The sequence below is a fragment of the Silene latifolia genome, chromosome 7, assembly GCF_048544455.1.
Source record: "Silene latifolia isolate original U9 population chromosome 7, ASM4854445v1, whole genome shotgun sequence".
NCBI lineage: Eukaryota > Viridiplantae > Streptophyta > Magnoliopsida > Caryophyllales > Caryophyllaceae > Silene > Silene latifolia.
The window spans coordinates 91,564,864-91,584,194 of NC_133532.1; the positions used below are offsets into that span (position 1 = coordinate 91,564,864).

At 39.9% G+C, this 19,331-nt stretch overlaps 1 protein-coding gene and 1 long non-coding RNA gene across 2 annotated transcripts; one reads left to right on the top strand and one right to left on the bottom strand.

Moving 5' to 3' along the window:
- Positions 1-10,721: 10,721 nt before the first annotated feature.
- Positions 10,722-12,951, top strand: LOC141590354 (uncharacterized). Its single transcript, XM_074410951.1, has 4 exons — positions 10,722-11,109; positions 11,161-11,504; positions 11,653-12,003; positions 12,067-12,951. Exons 1-4 carry the CDS (start codon positions 10,722-10,724, stop codon positions 12,949-12,951), a joined length of 1,968 nt encoding a protein of 655 aa, XP_074267052.1.
- Positions 12,952-17,796: 4,845 nt separating this feature from the next.
- On the bottom strand, positions 17,797-19,168 carry LOC141592358 (uncharacterized). Its single transcript, XR_012521133.1, has 3 exons — positions 18,898-19,168; positions 18,471-18,588; positions 17,797-18,235 (listed from the first exon to the last, which is right to left on the bottom strand). It is a non-coding gene; the product is annotated as an uncharacterized LOC141592358 (long non-coding RNA).
- Positions 19,169-19,331: the final 163 nt, after the last annotated feature.

A 19,331-nucleotide genomic window follows, 5' to 3' on the forward strand; every position in this document is an offset into this window, starting at 1 on the left:
ATACCGTCACATCTCTCAAACGTATCCTATAGGTGTGACTTTTAGGGACCAGTTGATCACCGCCATCTGTATGACAATAACGTCAAACTTATCTAGCAAGCCAACCGTTATTGATAAACGTGGACCAACTGATTATGATACAAAAGTATACCCTTTGATCCTTTTAGAGATTTATAAGTCCTTGCACTAACTGTAAAGGACACCAGCCCCAACAAGCTCCCACTTGTCCGTACAAGTGTATGTGCAATGACGTTATCCGCACTAACTGGAGGACACCACCTCCAACAAACTCCCACTTGTCCGTACAAGTGTATGTGCGATAACCGATTCTCATATTCATTTAAAATTTCTCCCACTCAATGTAAAACAATTTGCAGATCCGGATCCGCAAAGGTCGTATTTTACAATCGATCTGGATCTAGAGTGGTTTCCCCGACTAGAGAGTAACTTAACTGATAAAACGAATCCGTATCCGAGCATGGCCATGCATTTCGATTCTGACTCCTCGAGTGGCCCTGAGAAATATCGAGTACCCGATAAAGGCTGAATATTTCCTTCAACTCGAACTCCTTCCGATCTAAGCACAAAGCATGAAATGACCCGAAAAAATCTACTTGGCCCCCTGGACTGGATGACCGTGAGAAAGAAACCAAAGTCACCCAAAATCTGCCTTAGTCTCAAGAGACAGTCGATAGTCAAAAGAATCGACTCTTAGGATCACCATGGAGGTCCTATCCACGACCGGGCACCGAATGTTATAAAACATTTAGGACTCCACGTCGATGTCACAATTGTGTCCTACGAGATATCCGTATAACTCGCCTCTGCGATTGGTCGATCAACCGGTTGACTTATGGCTCGTTGAACCCACCATCAACCAACGTCACAAAATAATTGCCGAGTTATCAGCTCATGTGGGCAATTAAGGACCAAAAATATAATGTTTGTTCAATTCACTTTGTGGTGTTCAAAAATTGTCGTACAATTCCACATGAAAAACAAAATATATAAATATCAAAACGATGATGTCGTATAGAGTACAAAAGAGAATGAATCTAATCCATAAAAGAGTACTACAACTTAGGAACACGTTTAATTCCCATGGAATTAACGCGCCCTTCATGCTTATCTTGTCGTAATGGTTTAGTGAGAGGATCTCGCTATGTTATCATCTCGTAGCAATCTTTTCTATCACTACTTCCTTTTGCTCCACGTAATCTCGGATTAGATGAGCTTTCCGTTGTACATGTCTAGACTTGTTGCTAGACTTTGGCTCCTTAGCTTGGAAGATGGCACCACTATTGTCGCAATAGATGGTGATCGGGTCATTCGAACTAGGCACTACGGATAGCCCATGTAAGAATTGACGCATCCATATCGCTTCCTTTGTAGCTTCGTGACGCGGCATAGTACTCGGACTCGGTCGTAGAATCTGTTTAATGTGATTTGTTTGGAACTCTTCCACTGATCAGCGCAGGCGCCATTAAGAGTAAAAACGAATCCAGACTGAGATTTCGAGTCATCACGATCCGTTTGGAAGCTAGCATCTGCGTAACCGGTTGCGCATAGCTTTTGTTCGCCTCCATAAGTCAATGCCCAATCTTTAGTCCTCCGTAGGTACTTAAGAATGTTCTTGACAGCCATCCAATGTGATTCACCCGGATGCTTTGTTGGAATCGACTTGTCATACTCAATGCATATGCCACGTCCGGACGTGTGCATATCATGGCATACATGATTGATCCTATAGCCGAGGCATAAGGAATCCGTGTCATGCGCTCTTTCTCTTCCGGTGTCTCTGGTGACTGAGACTTGCTCAAATGCACCCCTGGAGCCATAGGAAGAAACCCCTTCTTGGAGTTAGTCATGCTGAATCTCTCTAGGACTTTGTCTATGTAAGACTCGATCGAGAGACAACATCCGTCGTGATCGATCTCGATAGATACGGATGCCTAGAATTCTTTGTGCCTCTCCCAGATCTTTCATCTGGAAATGGTTTTTCAACCATACTTTCACCGAAGTTAAGAGAGGTATGTCATTCCCAATCAGGAGTATGTCATCGACATACAATATTAGGAAGACAATCTTGCTCCCACTCGACTTGATATAAAGACATGGTTCCTCGACGGATCGAGTAAACCCATTTTCTTTAATCACTTGGTCGAAGCGATGATTCCAACTCCGAGATGCTTGCTTAAGTCCATAAATGGAACGCTTAAGCTTGCACACTTTCTTAGGATGTTCTGGATCGATGAAACCTTCGGGTTGTACCATGTACAACTCTTCCTCCAAAAAGCCGTTTAAGAAGGCGGTTTTCACATCCATCTGCCAAATTTCATAGTCATGAAAAGCGGCAATCGCTAAGATAATCCGAATGGAACGCAGCATGACTACGGGTGCAAAAATCTCATCGTAGTGCAAACCTGGCACTTGGGTGAAACCTTTAGCAACTAGTCGTGCTTTGTAGATATCTTGTTGACCTTCCACAGAATGCTTTATCTTGTAAAGCCATTTGCATTGAAGGGGACGAACCTTAGCAGGTAAGTCAACAAGATCCCACACGTTGTTCTCATACATAGAGTCCATCTCGGATTACATGGCCTCAAGCCATAGCTTTGAGTCGGAACTAGTCATGGCACCTTTATAGGTTGCGGGTCCACTACTCGTTAAGAGTAGAACGTCATCTATGTCATGTTCCTCGACCATACCAATGTATCTGTCTGGAGGAATAGAGACTCTTCCCGACCTCCTAGGTTCCTCAGGAATGTTAACCGCAGCCGGGATTGAAGGAATTGGTTCCTCCAATGGTTGCTCGGTATTTGGTTCTGGAATCTCCGACAGGTCGAAGGTTCTATCACTCTTTGCATTCTCAAGAAATTCCTTCTCTAAGAATGTCGCACTAGCCGCAACAAAAACACGTTGTTCGGTTGGCGAATAAAAGTAATGACCAAGTGTTCCTTTAGGATAACCTATAAAGTATGTCTTGACCGATCGCGGGCCGAGCTTATCCTCGTGTCTCCACTTGACATAAGCCTCGCAGCCCCAAACCCGTATAAAGGACAAGTTAGGGACCGTTCCCTTCCATAGTTCATATGGAGTCTTGTCAACAGACTTTAGACGGACTTCGGTTAAGTATTAGAGTGGTGACAAAGAGCATAACCCCACAATGAGTCAGGCAACACGGTGTGACTCATCATGGATCGAACCATATCAAGTAGTGTTCGATTTCTCCGTTCGGACACACCATTCAATTGAGGTGTTCCAGGTGGAGTTAACTGTAGGGCAATCCCACAGTCTTTAAGGTGTTGATCAAACTCGTGAGAAAGATACTCGCCACCACGATCTGAACGTAGTGTTTTAATCTTTCTACCCAATAGGTTCTGTACCCTATTCTGGTATTCTTTGAATTTCTCAAAGGATTCACTTTTATGCTTCATTAAGTAGACATAGCCATATCTACTTAAATCGTCCGTGAAAGTGATGAAATACCTATAGCCTTCTCGTGCGGTGATTGACATAGGTCCACATACATCCGTGTGTATGAGTCCTAATAGGTCGCGGCGCGCATTCCAACACCTTTGAAGGAAATCCGAGTCATCTTACCGATGAGACATGATTCACACGTGCCAAATGATTGAAAATCAAAGGCCGAGATAGCTCCATTTTTTATGAGCTGTTTTTTCGCGTTTCTCATTAATGTGTCCCATACGGCAGTGCCATAGATATGTTTGATCTTTGTCACCAACCTTTAACTTTTTATTCATTACGTGTAATATTTCGGTGGTCTGATCTAAAACATAAATTCCGTTCATGGAGACTGCCTTGCCATAAATCATATCGTGTAATGAGAAAATGCAAGTATTATTCTCTATTACAAATGAAAATCCAAGTTTGTCAAGTGCAGAAACTGAAATAATGTTTTTGGAAAGACTGGGTACATAATAGCAGTTATATAAAAATAACTCAAATCCGCTAGGAAGCTGGATCACGTATGTTCCCCTCGAGACGGCAGCCACTCGTGCTCCATTCCCGACACGCAGGTCCACCTCACCCTTTACGAGGGGTTCGATGTTTCGGAGCCCCTGCACATGATTACACAGATGAGAACCACAACCAGTATCAAGTACCCAAGTTCCGTAACTTGCGTGGTTAATCTCAATCATATGAATAAAAGTAGAAGGAGAAGACATACCAACAGGTTTAACGCGACCTGCTTTTATGTCCTCATGATAAACAGGACATGTACGCCTCCAATGCCCAGTCTTGTGGCAATGATGGCATTCCATGTTTTCGGTCTTGCTCTTTGTCGCGCCTGATGAGTTACTTGCCTCACCAGGCCCACTCTTACCTGATCCCGACTTCTTAAACTTCGGTTTACCTACTGCTAGGCCTGGCTGAACTTTGCCCTTACCCTTGCCCTTGTTTGTTACAACGAGAACATCTTGTTTAAGGCTCCCACTAAACTTCATGTCCTTCTCGGTCTGTACGAGAAGGGAGTGTAGTGCGTGAGGACTTTTCTTCAAATCATTCATATAGTAATTGGCTCTAAAGAGCGCAAAGCCATCGTGGAGTGAATGAAGCATGCGGTCAATCACAATGTTCTCGCTGATTTTGCAATCAAGCGTCTCCAGTTTCTCGACATTCTCAATCATGCTGAGAATGTGTGGGCTAACCGGTTGGCCCTTCTGGAGTTTCGCCTCAAAGAAGCGACTGGTAAGCTCATAGGTCACGATTCTCGGTGCTTTCGAGAATTCCTTAGTGAGCGTAGTAAAAATCTTGTTTGCACTTTGGGCTATGAAGCGTTTCTGCAAATTGGATTCCATTGCAAAAATAAGTACGTTCTTTACCGCACCCGCTTCCATGGCGAAATCGTTATACTTGTCGATCTCGTTTATTTCAAATTGTGGGGCCTGGTTTGGTGGGATGGGCTCAATAAGATATTTGAGCTTCCCATCGCAATGGCGACATTCCGTAATGCCGCCTCCCAGTCCGTGAAGTTTGATCCATCATTCTTCAGTCGAGTAGACTGATTCATCTGATCCATGAAGATCCGAAGCCAGGACTCACGGTCCAACGTGACACTTGGCATTGGGTCGTTATCACGGCCAGCCATTATGTTATAGCAGTTTAAATGATCGTGTTCTACACTGAAAAAGGAAGAAAAACAAAAACGAAATAAGCAACTCATCGAGGTGATTTAAGTCTATTTAAAATTCATTTTAACGTGTAGACTCATTGCACTTGCATGATTGATCTCCCTCAAGAATAATACAAGTGATCCCAAGACTCAATTTCTGTAAATTGATAAGCCAACTGTTTAGCTAATTCTTCCGTAAGAATTCTTGGTCGATAGATTTCCGTAAATCCTATCTATAGTCCACCATGATCACAGGATCGTACGAGTGACCATAGTGTTGAGATAAAATAGGTCAATCGGTTCCAACTTACCCGACGTAGAAGGGGTCATATTATGCCTACCGACGAAGAAGGGACTCATTGGAGTTTGACCTATAAAGACCATTCTCAATTTTTGTTTATACGAGGAAGATCCCATCAACTAAATTATAATTCATATTAAGTGAACGAATAACTAGCGTCTGCGAGAATGAATTAATTTGGGTGATGGCTTAAAAACATGTGACATAAGAATGTCAAAGAAAACTAACTCGTGACCTCTATATGTGTCAGTTTTCATGCAATAATTAGGTGGTTTGGTTTTTAGGCGGAATATGATGCATATTATCGTTACGAAAAATAAATAAAAGAATGCAATACGTAAATAAAAATCCTAGTGTGGCCTATCCTAATAAAAAGAACATAAAACAACTTTGGAATCCACCGTTGGACCCGAGAAGCTAGTCTTGATGTTCCATCTTGATCCATGTAGCGGGAGTGAGCATCCGGTCTCCATCTTTGGTCTTCTCAAAAATTACAATTTAAAATTTACAAATATAAACCTATTTACATTCTAAATAAAAACTGTAATTAAAAGAAATAAAAATGGAGATACGAGATCTCAAAATACAACCAAGACCGTGTTCCATCATTACGGTAACACGTTCTACTAAGGCCACACTAAGTTACAACCGTTTGTAAAATAAATTAAATACGTAATTAAAAGCATTCAAAATAATCTAAAACGATAAATAAAATGCATCAACTAAATTAAATTTATTCGTGACATAATTCCGTAATTATGTTAAATTATCCAAACCACCAAAGATAATTAAAATTATGTGACAAAACCGCTTCATCAACTTAATTTTAATTCATGATAATCCGTTACTTTAAATCGTTTTAAAGTAACCAAATTGTTCGTGGGTGAACCGTTTCCTATCAATCGAGTGCATAAATCCGTATTATGCAATAAATGGCCGAAAAAAAAACAGAACAGTACCCACGAAAAAAAAAAATTTTTTTTTTTTGGAGCTGAAAACCGAGAGCTCAAAAACAAAACAATCGGCTTAAAAAAAACGTGAGCCTCATCAAGACAAACAAAAACGATTTGTAAAAGCCAATTGTAATTTATTCTAATCCGTATAGAATTCAAACTACAATTGATACATCTTTAACATATTGCAATAATTATCGATTAAAATTACAACATGTAAAGAACGATTGAAAACAAGAGATCGAACGATCTAACAAAAATGTGTGGCACGCAAATCAATGCAAAAACAGAAAACAGGCCGTGACAAAAGCCACACGGTTTTCAAAAAAAAAAAATTTGGCCGAGACAAAAATTTTGTGCCGCACGAAATTTTATGCAAACATTTTGATGGATCTTTAACATATTGCGATGAATATCGATTACAAAACAATATGCAAAGATCAAAATGAAAACAAGACAGACAACAACCATCACCGTGTAAACTTGACACGGATCCCAAGGCACAAAAAAAACGCAGCAAACGCAGCAAAAAAAAATAATGCCGTGATGAATAAATGGCTGCCGAGACAAAATTTAAAGAAAAATCCATCGATTCAAAATTCGTTTGATGAAAATCACATAGAAAAATTTACGTGGCCTCGCTCTGATACCACTTGAGGGGTAATATCCGTATAAGACCCTTTAATTATAGGATTATAACGCAAATTTAATACGTGATTTATAGTCATAAACGAAAACAACGATGAAACGATAAAGATCAAGGAATAACCTTCGGTCCTAGTGCAAATTGGCAATGAGAGATCAAAGTAGATCTCCTCCTAAATGATGCACCCAAGATCGTCCGAGAAATGCCCTTGTGCTAGAATGAATCCTCTAATTGCCTTGCAATATTGAGAGGATTATTTTGTGAGGTTTTCTTTAGATGAGAGATCTAGGTTTAGAGAGAAAAAAAAGTCTCTCAAAACCCTAAAATTTTTATCAAAATGAATTAGGTTGCAAAAGAGAGAAAAACCTCTCTTTTGTCCTCACTTGGCCGGCCATCCATGGGCTCACTCGGGAAGTGGGCTTCCACTTCCTTTTAGTTTTAGCTCATGGTCCGGTTCGCAAATTGCTAAAACGTATACGACGGGTTTTCTAATTATAAATTGTCATCGGTTATCGGTAATTAAAGCATCAACTAATAATACGGGTTAGTTGAATTATTAATACATGTCCGACAAAGACAATATTGTATAATTAATTTATTCAATATACGTTAATCAAATATAAATCGTTTATATTCAATTTTACGAATTAATTGCTTAATTTGCCTTAGCCGTTATTATTTAATCCGTATTAAATAAAATATCTCAACATCACATTTTGACTAATTATTAGTCAAATAACTCGGACTAACTGGTTAGTCAAATTTGGCATCTACATGACTGTATTTTCATACCGTCACATCTCTCAAACGTATCCTATAGGTGTGACTTTTAGGGACCAGTTGATCACCGCCATCTGTATGACAATAACGTCAAACTTATCTAGCAAGCCAACCGTTATTGATAAACGTGGACCAAATGATTATGATACAAAAGTATACCCTTTGATCCTTTTAGAGATTTATAAGTCCTTGCACTAACTGTAAAGGACACCAGCCCCAACATTTCCCCCCTTCTATTTCTCGGCCATTGCGTGGTGTTACAGTTTTGGGTGGACCTGTCAGTGCTTGTTCTGATTTTAGCAGTGGGATTGTGGCGAAGAGAGTAACCAAGACCATTGAGCTAATGGATTTGGTTGCGAGGATTGAGGACCCGCAATGTGAGTTACTTCTTCTTCGAGCTTGTACTGGTATTTCCAAGCTCTACTTCTCACTTTGTACTTTGTCCCCTAGTGTTTTTGGGTCTGTCCATCTTCCTTTTGATGCCGCTCTTCGTTCTAGCTTAGAACGTATTGTCACAGCGTCAAGGCCGGGTTTTCGGGATTGGCAGTGGCGCCTTACTACATTCCCTTTTCAGCTTGGTGGTCTTGGTGTCTATGCGGCGGGAGATGTTTTATTTTATGCTTTTATTGCGTCTCGTTTGCAGTCTGTTGGTTTGCAGGCTAAGCTCCTCGGCCCTTCTGGTATTGTAGCTGCTGGCCCTGCTTTTGATGATGCCGCGCAGGTGTTTACTGCGACTACAGGATCTGGTATTTTAGGTAACCCTAGTGAAATTGCTGCCCCCAAACTTATGAAGAAATTGGCAGACATTTATTTCGCGACGGTTGCTGCTGCCTCAGAGTCTGTTTTCTCTTTGACACCACGCCAGCTTGCTTTATGGCAGTCTTAGCAGGGTTCTCACTCCTCTGATTGGTTACATGCGGTTCCTATCTAGGGGTTGGGTCAGACTATGAACGGGAGGGCTTACCGTAGTGTGCTGGCGTATCGTCTGGGTGTTCCGTTATTCACGGTATCTAGGCCCTGTCCGGCTTGCTCTCGGGTTTTTGTTGAGGATGTTTTTGGGGACCACGTTGTTTCTTGTACTGGTACTGTGGGCGTTAAACATCGGCATAACCTTGTCCGGGACACTCTTTTCGACATCTGCTATAGATCTGGTACTACTGTGGGAAAGGAGGTTGATATCGGTTTGGTTGATGGACATGGTGGCTCTCTTCGTCTGGCGGATTTATTGCTTTATTCTTGGGACAGGGGGCGTGATGTGTGTGTTGACTTAACAGGTTCTTCTCCTTTGACTCAGACTGGGATGACGGATTTTGTGCCTGGCCGGGTTGTCGCTGATGCTGCTCAGCGAAAGTGTGCTAAGTATGAGGATTTGTGCGCGGTAGCGGGTTATGGTTTCCTTCCTTTCTCTTTCTCTTCACTTGGGGAGCTGGGTTCGGATCTTTGTTGCCTTGCTCAGCGGATCCGAAATTCTCGGTATCTCAGGATGCGGGGGCTCGGGTGGCCGCTTACATTTTTACTAGACTTAGCTTTGCTATTGCTAAGGGTGTGGGAGCCCAGATTGTCTCTCGGCTCCCCACCAATTTCATGTAAACTTTTATTTTTCTTTTAATGAAAGCTGCGCGCATCCTTATAATTAAAAAAAAAATAAAAAAAATAAAAAAAAATAATAATAATAATAGAGTTGTGTTTAGATAGAAGCTTTCTCTCTCTAGAAAGCTGCGATCTCCATTTTCGTCCGTTTTCTAGCTCGCATGGCTCGCGGAAGAGGTCGTTGTCTCAAAGGGAGACCACCATTGGATAGCTCGTCTCAATCTGCTTCTTCTCATACCACTTTCATTGATAATTCTAGCCAATCCTTGGAGAATTGTCAAACCCAGGTTATTTTGTCCTCGCTCCCCTGTTGTTCTCAGTGATTTTGTTGATACTGCGGTTCATAATTCTGCGCGTAAATCACGCTCTTCTCCTAGTATCTCTCCGACTATAGTTGTTAATACGTCTAATATCATTCCGAATTCCGCCATTGTTGCAAATAATTTGACTTCTACTATGGATTCCTCTGTTATTGTGGCTGATGCTAGGGGTGGGCACCGGTCCAAAACCGGACCGGACCGGACCGGAACCGGTTTGGACCGGAACCCGAATCGACAAAATTTATGGACCGGGACCGGACCGGATTACAAAAATTCTGGACCGGGACCGAACCGGAAAAATTCCGGTCCAAGACCGGACCGGTTGGACCGGAATTGCCCACTTTTTCAAATTCCGGTCCATTGGACCGGATCGGACCGATTGGACCGGATTGGACCGGAATAAAAATACAATTTTAAGAAAAAAAATGCAAATAACAATAATTCCGGGCATTCCGGTCCAAACCGCTCCGGACCGGAAAATACCGTTCCCGGACCGGACCGGACCGGAAACCGGAATCTTGAAAAATGGTGGACCGGAGACCGGACCGGAATTTTTAATTCCGGTTCCGGTCCACTAGATTTCGGTCCGGACCGGTCCATTTTTCCGGTACGGACCGGATTATGCCCACCCCTAGCTGATGCTGTTGTTTCAGTTAGTGATGCTGTTATTGACCCACCTATTGTCATTGAATCTGCTATTGTTGCTAATGATACTTCTACTTCGGAGGAACCTGTTGTTAATTTGGAAAAACCAAAGCAAAACCTAGGTTTTGGGGCAAACAACCCTATAAAATGGAATGATGTTGTCAAAGGGCCAAGTCAATTGGGCATTACCTTATTCTTTGATGAACATAGCAAGAACTCTACTGAAATTGAGGTCAATATAGAGGATTTTAAGGGAGAATTGGAATATTGGCAGCATACTTTAATGGGGAACTTTCTTGGGTCTAAGCCTACTCTAAAGCAGGTCCAGGATTTTGCCTAGAAAACTTGGATGCACATTGCCTCTCCTGTTGTCCAATACTACAGGAACGGGTGGTTTAGTTTTAGATTTACTAGTCAGGAGGACATGAATAATGTTCTTAGGGAGGGTCCTTGGAAATTGGGATCAAGCTCACTCATTATGAAACAATGGTACCCAAACTTCTCCATGGAAATGGATAAGGTTTCCACTGTTCCTATCTGGGTCTTGTTACCTGACTTAGAACCCTTCCTCTGGTTAGAATCTGTTCTCAGTAAAATGGCAAGCAAGATTGGTAAACCCTTTTTTGCTGATCTTAACACTACTTGCAAGACCAAATTGTCCTTTGCTAGAATCCTGGTTGAGGCTGATGTTTCTGCCACATTGCCTGATCAAATTGTTCTTAATACTCCTTTCCATGGCTAATCCGTCCAGAGGATCATCTATAAATGGCAGCCCTTCCACTGTTCAGGGTGTGGGAAACTAGGTCATCAGATTGGTAGCTGCAAATGGCACCAACCTAAACCTCGCAGAGATCCTAAGAAGGTGTATAGGGCCAAGCCTGCTAGTGACCCTATTCCCCCTAGTGTGCCACAACCTGAGGCTGCGTTGGGCTCAGTATGCCATAAGCTAGGTGGTACCTCAACTAGTCAGGCAGAGATCACTAAACCTGATCCTGTTCAGGGAAACCCAGTACCCTCAACTGGGCCCTCACATGGTCAGGCAGTTGTCTCCTCTTCACTGGCTGCTGAAATGCACTCAGAATGTCATGAGCTAGGCCAACAATCCCCTCAGCATGTTGGTAGCCCTAGGATGGTGGATAGGAGGTCTTAAATTGCCAAGAAGAGAGATTGTACTGAGGCTGCTCATAGTGATACTCAAAGTGGTGGCATACATATCTTAATAACTGAGAATAGGTTTGATTCACTTAGTGATGGGACTGACACCTCTGATGCTACTGTAGTGGAGAAGGAACCTCCTGATAAAATATCCTATGAAGATAAGCTCATGGAACATTAGAGGGTGCAATGACCACCTCAAACAGCAAGAAATCAGTGATTTCTTGTGGAGAAATAAGCTAGATGTGTTTGGAGTTTTGAAAACCAGAATAAAAGAAAAGAAAGCTGGCAATCTCATCAAAAATAAGTTCAGCAAATATAGTGTGATCTGCAATTATGACTTTCATTACAACGGTAGGATTTGGCTCATTTACAATCCTACTACAGTTATTGTTACTCCTTTGATCTCTCATGCTCAGTTCATTCACTGTGCAATAACTCACCATGCTACTTCAAAACAAATTTTCCTCACTATGGTTTATGGTAGTAATGACCCCAAAATAAGGGAAGATCTTTGGACTGCTCTTTCCTCCATTTAGGATTTTGTTACTAGCTGGGTCCTCTTGGGGGACTTTAATGTGGGAAGAGATGTTAGTGAGAAGGTTAGCTCCACTCCTCCTGATCTTGATGACATCCTTGCCTTTAATGCTTGCCTCTTAAATTGTCGGTTGGATGATATTGGGGGCTCTGGGTGTGAGTACACCTGGACTAATAAACAAGATGATAGCACTAGAACCTGGTCCAAACTTGATAGGGCATTGGCCAACCCTGACTTGTTCAATTACTTCCCTACCACTTATGCTACTTTTCTGCCTGCTGGTATTTCTGACCACTCACCTGTGTTGGTGAATGTGTTTGATGATCCCCATATACAGTCCAGATTTAGTTTCCTCAACTGCTGGATTGCTCATCCTTCTTACAGGAAGCTTATCACTCAAGCATGGCATCTCCCTGTGCAAGGTAATGCTATGTTCAGGGTGTTTAGTAAGCTCAAGAATGTTAGAGCTAGTTTATATGCTCTCCATAAACAAACTTATAGTGACATTTCCATTAGAGCTGAGGCTTCTAAGACTGCTCTTCTGGATTGTCAAACACTGCTGCAGTCGTGCCCCCTTTCTCAGGACCTTATCCTAAAACAAAAGCAGTTATTGGTTGATTATAGTGTTATTAAGCAAGCTGAAATGAGTATTCTGAAGCAGAAGGCTAAAATTGATAATATAAAACATGGAGATTGCTCCTCCAAATATTTTTTCTCCAGACTGCAGGAGAGGAAAAACCAACAGATCATTGGTAGGATTGTTGATAGACATGGGACAGAAAGAATTGGGCAAACTGATGTGGCTGAGGGTTTTGTTGACTATTACACCCATCTCTTGGGGTCTGCTAAGCCCACTTCTCCCTTGGATGATGTCATTATTCAATAAAGTTCCTGTGTCTCTACTGAGGATTCTGCTAGCCTTATTAAACCTGTCTCTATGGATGAAATCAAAGAGGCGCTATTTAGCATTGGTTCTGACAAGAGCCCTGATGGGTGATGTCGTCGGGTCACATCCAATCAAACACATTTATAATTCTCAACAAACAACTAGTTAGTGGTTAAGTCGAGGTCGATCCATGGGACGGTGTGCTTTGGATCCTAAGTCTATCTATCTCAATTTATGCTAGTGTCACAATTAATTTGGGTTTGTAGTTGTGTTCTAGACTAATGCAAGCAATAATGTAAAACAAGCAATAAAAGAGAGATGTAAACAAATGATTAAAAGTACTAGGATATCATGGGGTCATAGGTGATTCATGGCGTTGATCATACAAACATGTTTACAAAGTTGCAAGCAATTAATGTTGTGGAGGAACCGAGTTGGTTTATGTCTTACGGTTCTTAGGAAGAGTTGGGTCCCGGAGTCGAATCGATTAGATTGTACAACACCTACAAGTCGACTTAATTTCCTCCTAATCACTTCTATGCATGGTCTAACAAGACTCGAGTTGGTTTATATCTTACAAGTCAAGTTGAATAGATAAGAGATGGTTATAAATGCAAGGATTCATAGGCTTAGCATTTCATCAAACATAACATGTGCATAGGTTGACATCACAACAAGCAAGTAATTTAATTGTGCAAACATATTAGATTAAGCATGATAAATCCCATGTTTGTTTCCCCTAATTACCCATTAACCCTAATTAAGGAAACTAATCACTTATTATCATGGTAAACATGTCATTAATGGTGTCAATCATCACAACAAGTATAAACATGATAAGAGAATGAGGAAATGAACAATAATGAGTAAAGAGTAAAGGGATTATACCAAACTTGAGATGATGTAAATAATAGAGCAAAGAATAAAAGAAGAGAACTTGATTGATTGATGAAGGGTTGTCAATCCTCCAATAATTACCCAATAGTCTTCAATTACCCAAAAGTAACAAACATGAATAATAATTAAGGAGAGATTAATGTGAAATTTGTGGGAAGATTAAAGCATAATCTAATGTAATCTACTCCTAATCTATTCTAAGAAGATTTTCTAATGTGTAAGCCCCCTTTGATTATCATCAAAATGGGGTATTTATAGTAGTGCTTCATTAGGTTAACTAAGGCTAAACTAGTAATTAACAATTCTAAGTTCTATGCAGGGAATCGCTAGTATTTCGGAGAGATGGGCATCTTTGCTGAGGACGCCACGATCCGCTCGTCCAAGAGTTAAATCCGCTCGGATTGTTGCATGGAAGGACGAGTGGCTGAAAGGCTTGGACGCTCGGATTTCAGGCTTCTTGGACGGGCGTCGTGGCTTCTTGGATGCTCGGATTCTTCTTCAGAATCCTTCTCTTCACAAACTCCTTATTCTCGCAATATTAGTTTTTGGTTCTTGCCCTTCCTTCAATACCCGTTCAACCAAGATCGTCAATGTCCTTCCGAATAGGCTCAAGAGACGGGAATTTTCCGTCTAATTGTCTCCTTTCCTACAAATCAAACACAAAGTAATAGGAAAGCAAAATAGGAAGCATTTGACGGGTAAAATGGCTATGAGACGCTATAATAATATGCAAAATAGGTTCAAGTCGGGGACTAAATATGCACAAATAATGGTCACATCAAATATCCCCAAACCGAACATTTACTCGTCCCGAGTAAAGAAGTTACAAAAACTAGACCTTTATTTAAGCTATCCTACTAATATAACCGATGTGAGACAATTAGCGGGTCTCACTCCGCCCCTTCAACTCACAACAAGACAACCATGAGGTAGGATGCCTTCTTGCAAGGCAAGGTGGGGGTTGCCAAAATGGCGATACATCCAAGCATTAAAGCACACAAAACAAGTAATGGATGCATCTACAAAAGAATAGCCACCTTCCTCATCTAAGTGGCGGAAATTATCTACAAGGGAAGCAATTCAAAGGTACACACTTCTTCATAGATGCAATTTCTTCAAACTACTAAGCCTAGAAGGATACCAATAAATCACCTCCAAGTTGTGTCAAGCTAGGGTACCGTTGTCCTCAATCGTTAAATGCTTTTGTCAAGAATAGACTCCCTATGGTGTTAGAAACACTGGAGGATCGCGGAATTCCCCTTCTTGCCTAGACAAGAAGAAGGGTCTTCCCCTCTCTAGCATGCACAAAAATGGATACGATGGATAAAGGGATCGATAGAATTTGAGTTTCATTTGGGAGTTTGGTTTTGTTGTTGTTTTTCCCCCCAATTTCATGTGGCATTTGACATTTTGAGAACATTTTCTTTTTGCAATTTCTTTTGATGTTTGGCATTCAAATACTTGACAACTTTTCAACTTTTGCATTTTCTTTTGAACATTTTCAAAGTGTAATACCCCAAATATTTTACTCTCATTTTAATACATTAAATTTAAAAAAAAAAAATGAAATTAGAAACTTAAACGGTGACCACTCGTTTGAAGCGGTTGCTTTTGTTTTTTTCATTCCACGCTTAATAGACAACTAGTGAAACACCCGTGAAAATTCCCGGGACTGTTTAAAAATTTTATAAATAGAGTTTATTTAAAAAATTTGTAAAATGAATGTAGGTTAGACTGTATATCTAATTATTATTATTATATTAATCAAATTTAACAAAAAAAAAGTAGGCGATTAAGGCAGGTACAGACAAATTCCAGTCCAACTGGTCCGATCTCGGTCTTAGATTGGAATTTTCCGGTCCATGCTCCAAGATACTTTGTCATTTCGGTCCGATCCGAAACGGTGCACAATATATTTTTTTTAAGAAAGTAATCAACTTTTTTATTCTCAAATTGCCAGACTTGTTGAAAACCAACCTTGTGTGTGCTTTCTTAAAGGTATCAATTAATTAACATATACTCCTTCCATCCCGGTTATTTGTTGTCAATTACTAAATGACATGTGACCAAATTGAGTGTGTATTAGCAAATTGTTCATAAAATGCATTCTTAAAATAGAAAGTACAACAAATGATTCAGACACCCCAAAATTGGAAAAGACAACAAATGACCGGCACGGAGGGAGTACCAAATTAGATTCTTGAAAGAAAATTGGAACCCACGACGTGGGTTCAATTGTTCCCAAGATTTTTTGTGTCGAGCCTGAATGTAGTATTTAGGAGTTTAGATGCTCAATTAACGCCTGTAATGGAGTTGATCCAAAAATATATAGCATTAAGCAAATGTTTACAACAATAAATACATGAAAGCTGATAAAATAGAGTTGACACTTGAAAATAACTAATACAGACTATCTGGATTTGACCATTATTTCGGCGGTTAGTTGTCCTCTCCAATCACCAACAGTGTTCAGCCTACCATTTATGTACCACCTTTATCTTCCTCCGAATATCCTGACCTCAATTATAAAAATTGTGATGGAGTAAATTTGATTGCAAAGCTATCATCGAGGCTTGTAAGGAGACGGGGGCAGGAGATCAAAACTCCTCTACAATTGTCTTTCTTCAAGTTTATTAGGTGACAGCTCATGGCCTAAATCTCAAAGTACACCAAGCACACATCATCTCAAATGAACCTGTTTAAATGGCTCGATTAGGTTCTTTAAGATATATTTGCTATTCATGTGATCAACATGATAAGATCTAGATCTGCGAAGTTTTAGCCAAATTAAAATTACTAAATGAAAGAATGGAACAAAAGGAATCTATTCATGTGATTTGAATTACAAATAAGTTCAAACACAAATCAAATGAATTACCAGAAATACGACTACTTATAGATGCTGCAACTAATAAGTAAACTCTCAGATGATGAATCCAAAAGAAACACAGTTTGTCAGTTTGGCTACAAATGCAATTATCACTTGGTTGGCATTACATCTTAAACTATATTAAAATGAACATTACTTGTATATGAAGCAATTAATCACACTTTGCAGCCCTGTCCATAGACCATAGTAACACAAAACCGACAACTAATTATTATACTTATTTTGTACGAGATTTTGCTATACTACCTAATACTCTAATAGGTAGCCATGCACCATCCATCTATGTTCAAAGAAGTAAAGACCTATTCATAACAATGAACTTGTAAGCTTTAATTTACTCACCGCCTTTAATTTGAACAAATTAATGTATTAATGACCGAATAATAAAGGGGAAGTTATGATTACTTACCGTAACTGGTTATCCCATTGCTAATAGCCTAATACTGCACGAAACTGTTCTTACCAAAGTGAATTAGATGACCTCTCGATGCAACCAAATGTTCCTAATATGGTTGTAGCGGAGCAACTTATCCTCTATCCTGCCTTGTAGGAGTGCAATAGTTAATCGATGCCGAACATTTCCCCATTGCTGGCATCCAATAAGTTAAATCAAATATTAAGAATCACCATTACGACCCTTCTAATATCGAGAATGTCATGTGCTTTCTTTTATCTTCTTCCAAATTAGGAAAATGTCATGTGCTTTTTTTTATCTAACAACCTGTAGGTCATAGAGGAAATCAGCTAGTATGACAGACTAACAGAGAAAAACGGTATTTCAAGGGATCAAGAAAAAAAGACATCTTGCCATAACTCAGAAAGGCATATGTATACTTCAAATTTAAATTCATCATCAAGTCGATTTTTTATGTAAGTTACCATTTATAAAACGTCTTTCATTGATACAAATCAAACTAATTCGGCAAAAGTTCCTTTTTTTCTTTCTTTTAGCATACCTCGTTTGATTTTAAGAATTAATTCACATTAAAAAAAAAATCTTAGTTCAAAATCTCTGTTTTCGCAAAAACAGTTCGCAATAGCAGCGGATGTGGCCTCGGAGGAGGAGCGATGAAGACGTTCATCGCAAAAACACAATCGCCGGCAGTCTAATCAGGGAGAGCGACGGAGATGTTCTATTCTGAAAAAAGTCTAGTAGACAGTGCAGTCTATTCAGCGTAAAAACTGATGGCTCAGTGCCTCAGTCCCTCAGCAATTACCATAAAAGATCCACAACTATAACACAAATTTAAGACTGAACAGAAAGAAGGCGAATCACACCCATACATAGGCAACCAAAATCCGAAACTAATCATTACCCAGAAATAGATGCCTCACCACAGTTTCTATGCAATAAGTATTGACAGCACTGCACTCACCTAATGAAACTACATTATTTGCACGAATTGTGATCACTTATTTTAATCATTTGCTCTTCTTGATTTTGTTTTGCCATATTTTGACCCGTCTCGCTTATCTCGGTCTGACTCGACTCGGTACCTACACAATTAAATAAAAAGAGAATTACCAAAATTCCAAAACCCATATGAAATGACATTAATTGAAATACTTATTCAACTATTGTGCTAGTTCATCACAAAATATGAAATAATAACTGATCATTCTGACAGAGAAGACTGAAAGATGAGATCTTGAGAATAAGGAAATGAGAAAATGAAATAAAAATTACTTCGTAGAGGAACAACAGTGAAAGGAAATGAATGGGTGGCCTTACACGATGACACGATGATACACATAATATCCGACCATCAAATTGAAGGGCAAAATAGTCTGATTGGAAATAAACCCAGTGTATAAGGACATCTCTTGACCCACCATCTCGATCTTCATCCCTAAAATTATTCGTGATTGGAATCAATAGTCAATTAACCACAACACAGAATGGGGGCAAAATTATCAGTAACGGCTATTAAGTGAACCAAAAGTAACTCAAATCATTCCTCAATAATATAAAGTTAATAATACAGATAATCAAAACCTTGAAAAAGATGAAGATGAAATCAACGAATGTCACGAAATGTTAAAAAATGTCAACATAGAAGTCATTCAGACAAATTTGAAAGTGATGGAGTTAGTAAGCGAACTAAAGCTCTAGATGATTAAAAATGGCGGAAATTGAAGGAAAGGGTAAAGATTATCACCTGTCATGGCTGTCAATCTGCCATAAAGCTCTCTTTCGAGGTTGTTCTGGTCAAGAGATGTTCATTGTCTTCTTTGGAGTTGTAGGCTATGAAAGTTGGAGAGTATTAGCGATTTGCTGAGTATGACGGTGTCTAGAAGTGGATTGTTGGAGATCTGAAAGTTGGAGAGTATACTGTGAATTGAAATTTTGTTTTGAGAAGAGAATTAATTTGCTGAGATAATAATGGTGACAGGTGGGTAGAAGAAGTTTTAGAGACATTTTTTTGTTAAGCACGCTTCCTTTTGGAAACTTGTACTAAATATGCAGTGACTTGGGTAAAGGGAAGACTAGGCAATAGACTAATTTACCCATGTGCTTTTTACCAATTAATTGTACTGTCATTCTCAAGTAGCATAGAAAATGACAAAGTGTCACATTTAATTTGACTTTTTT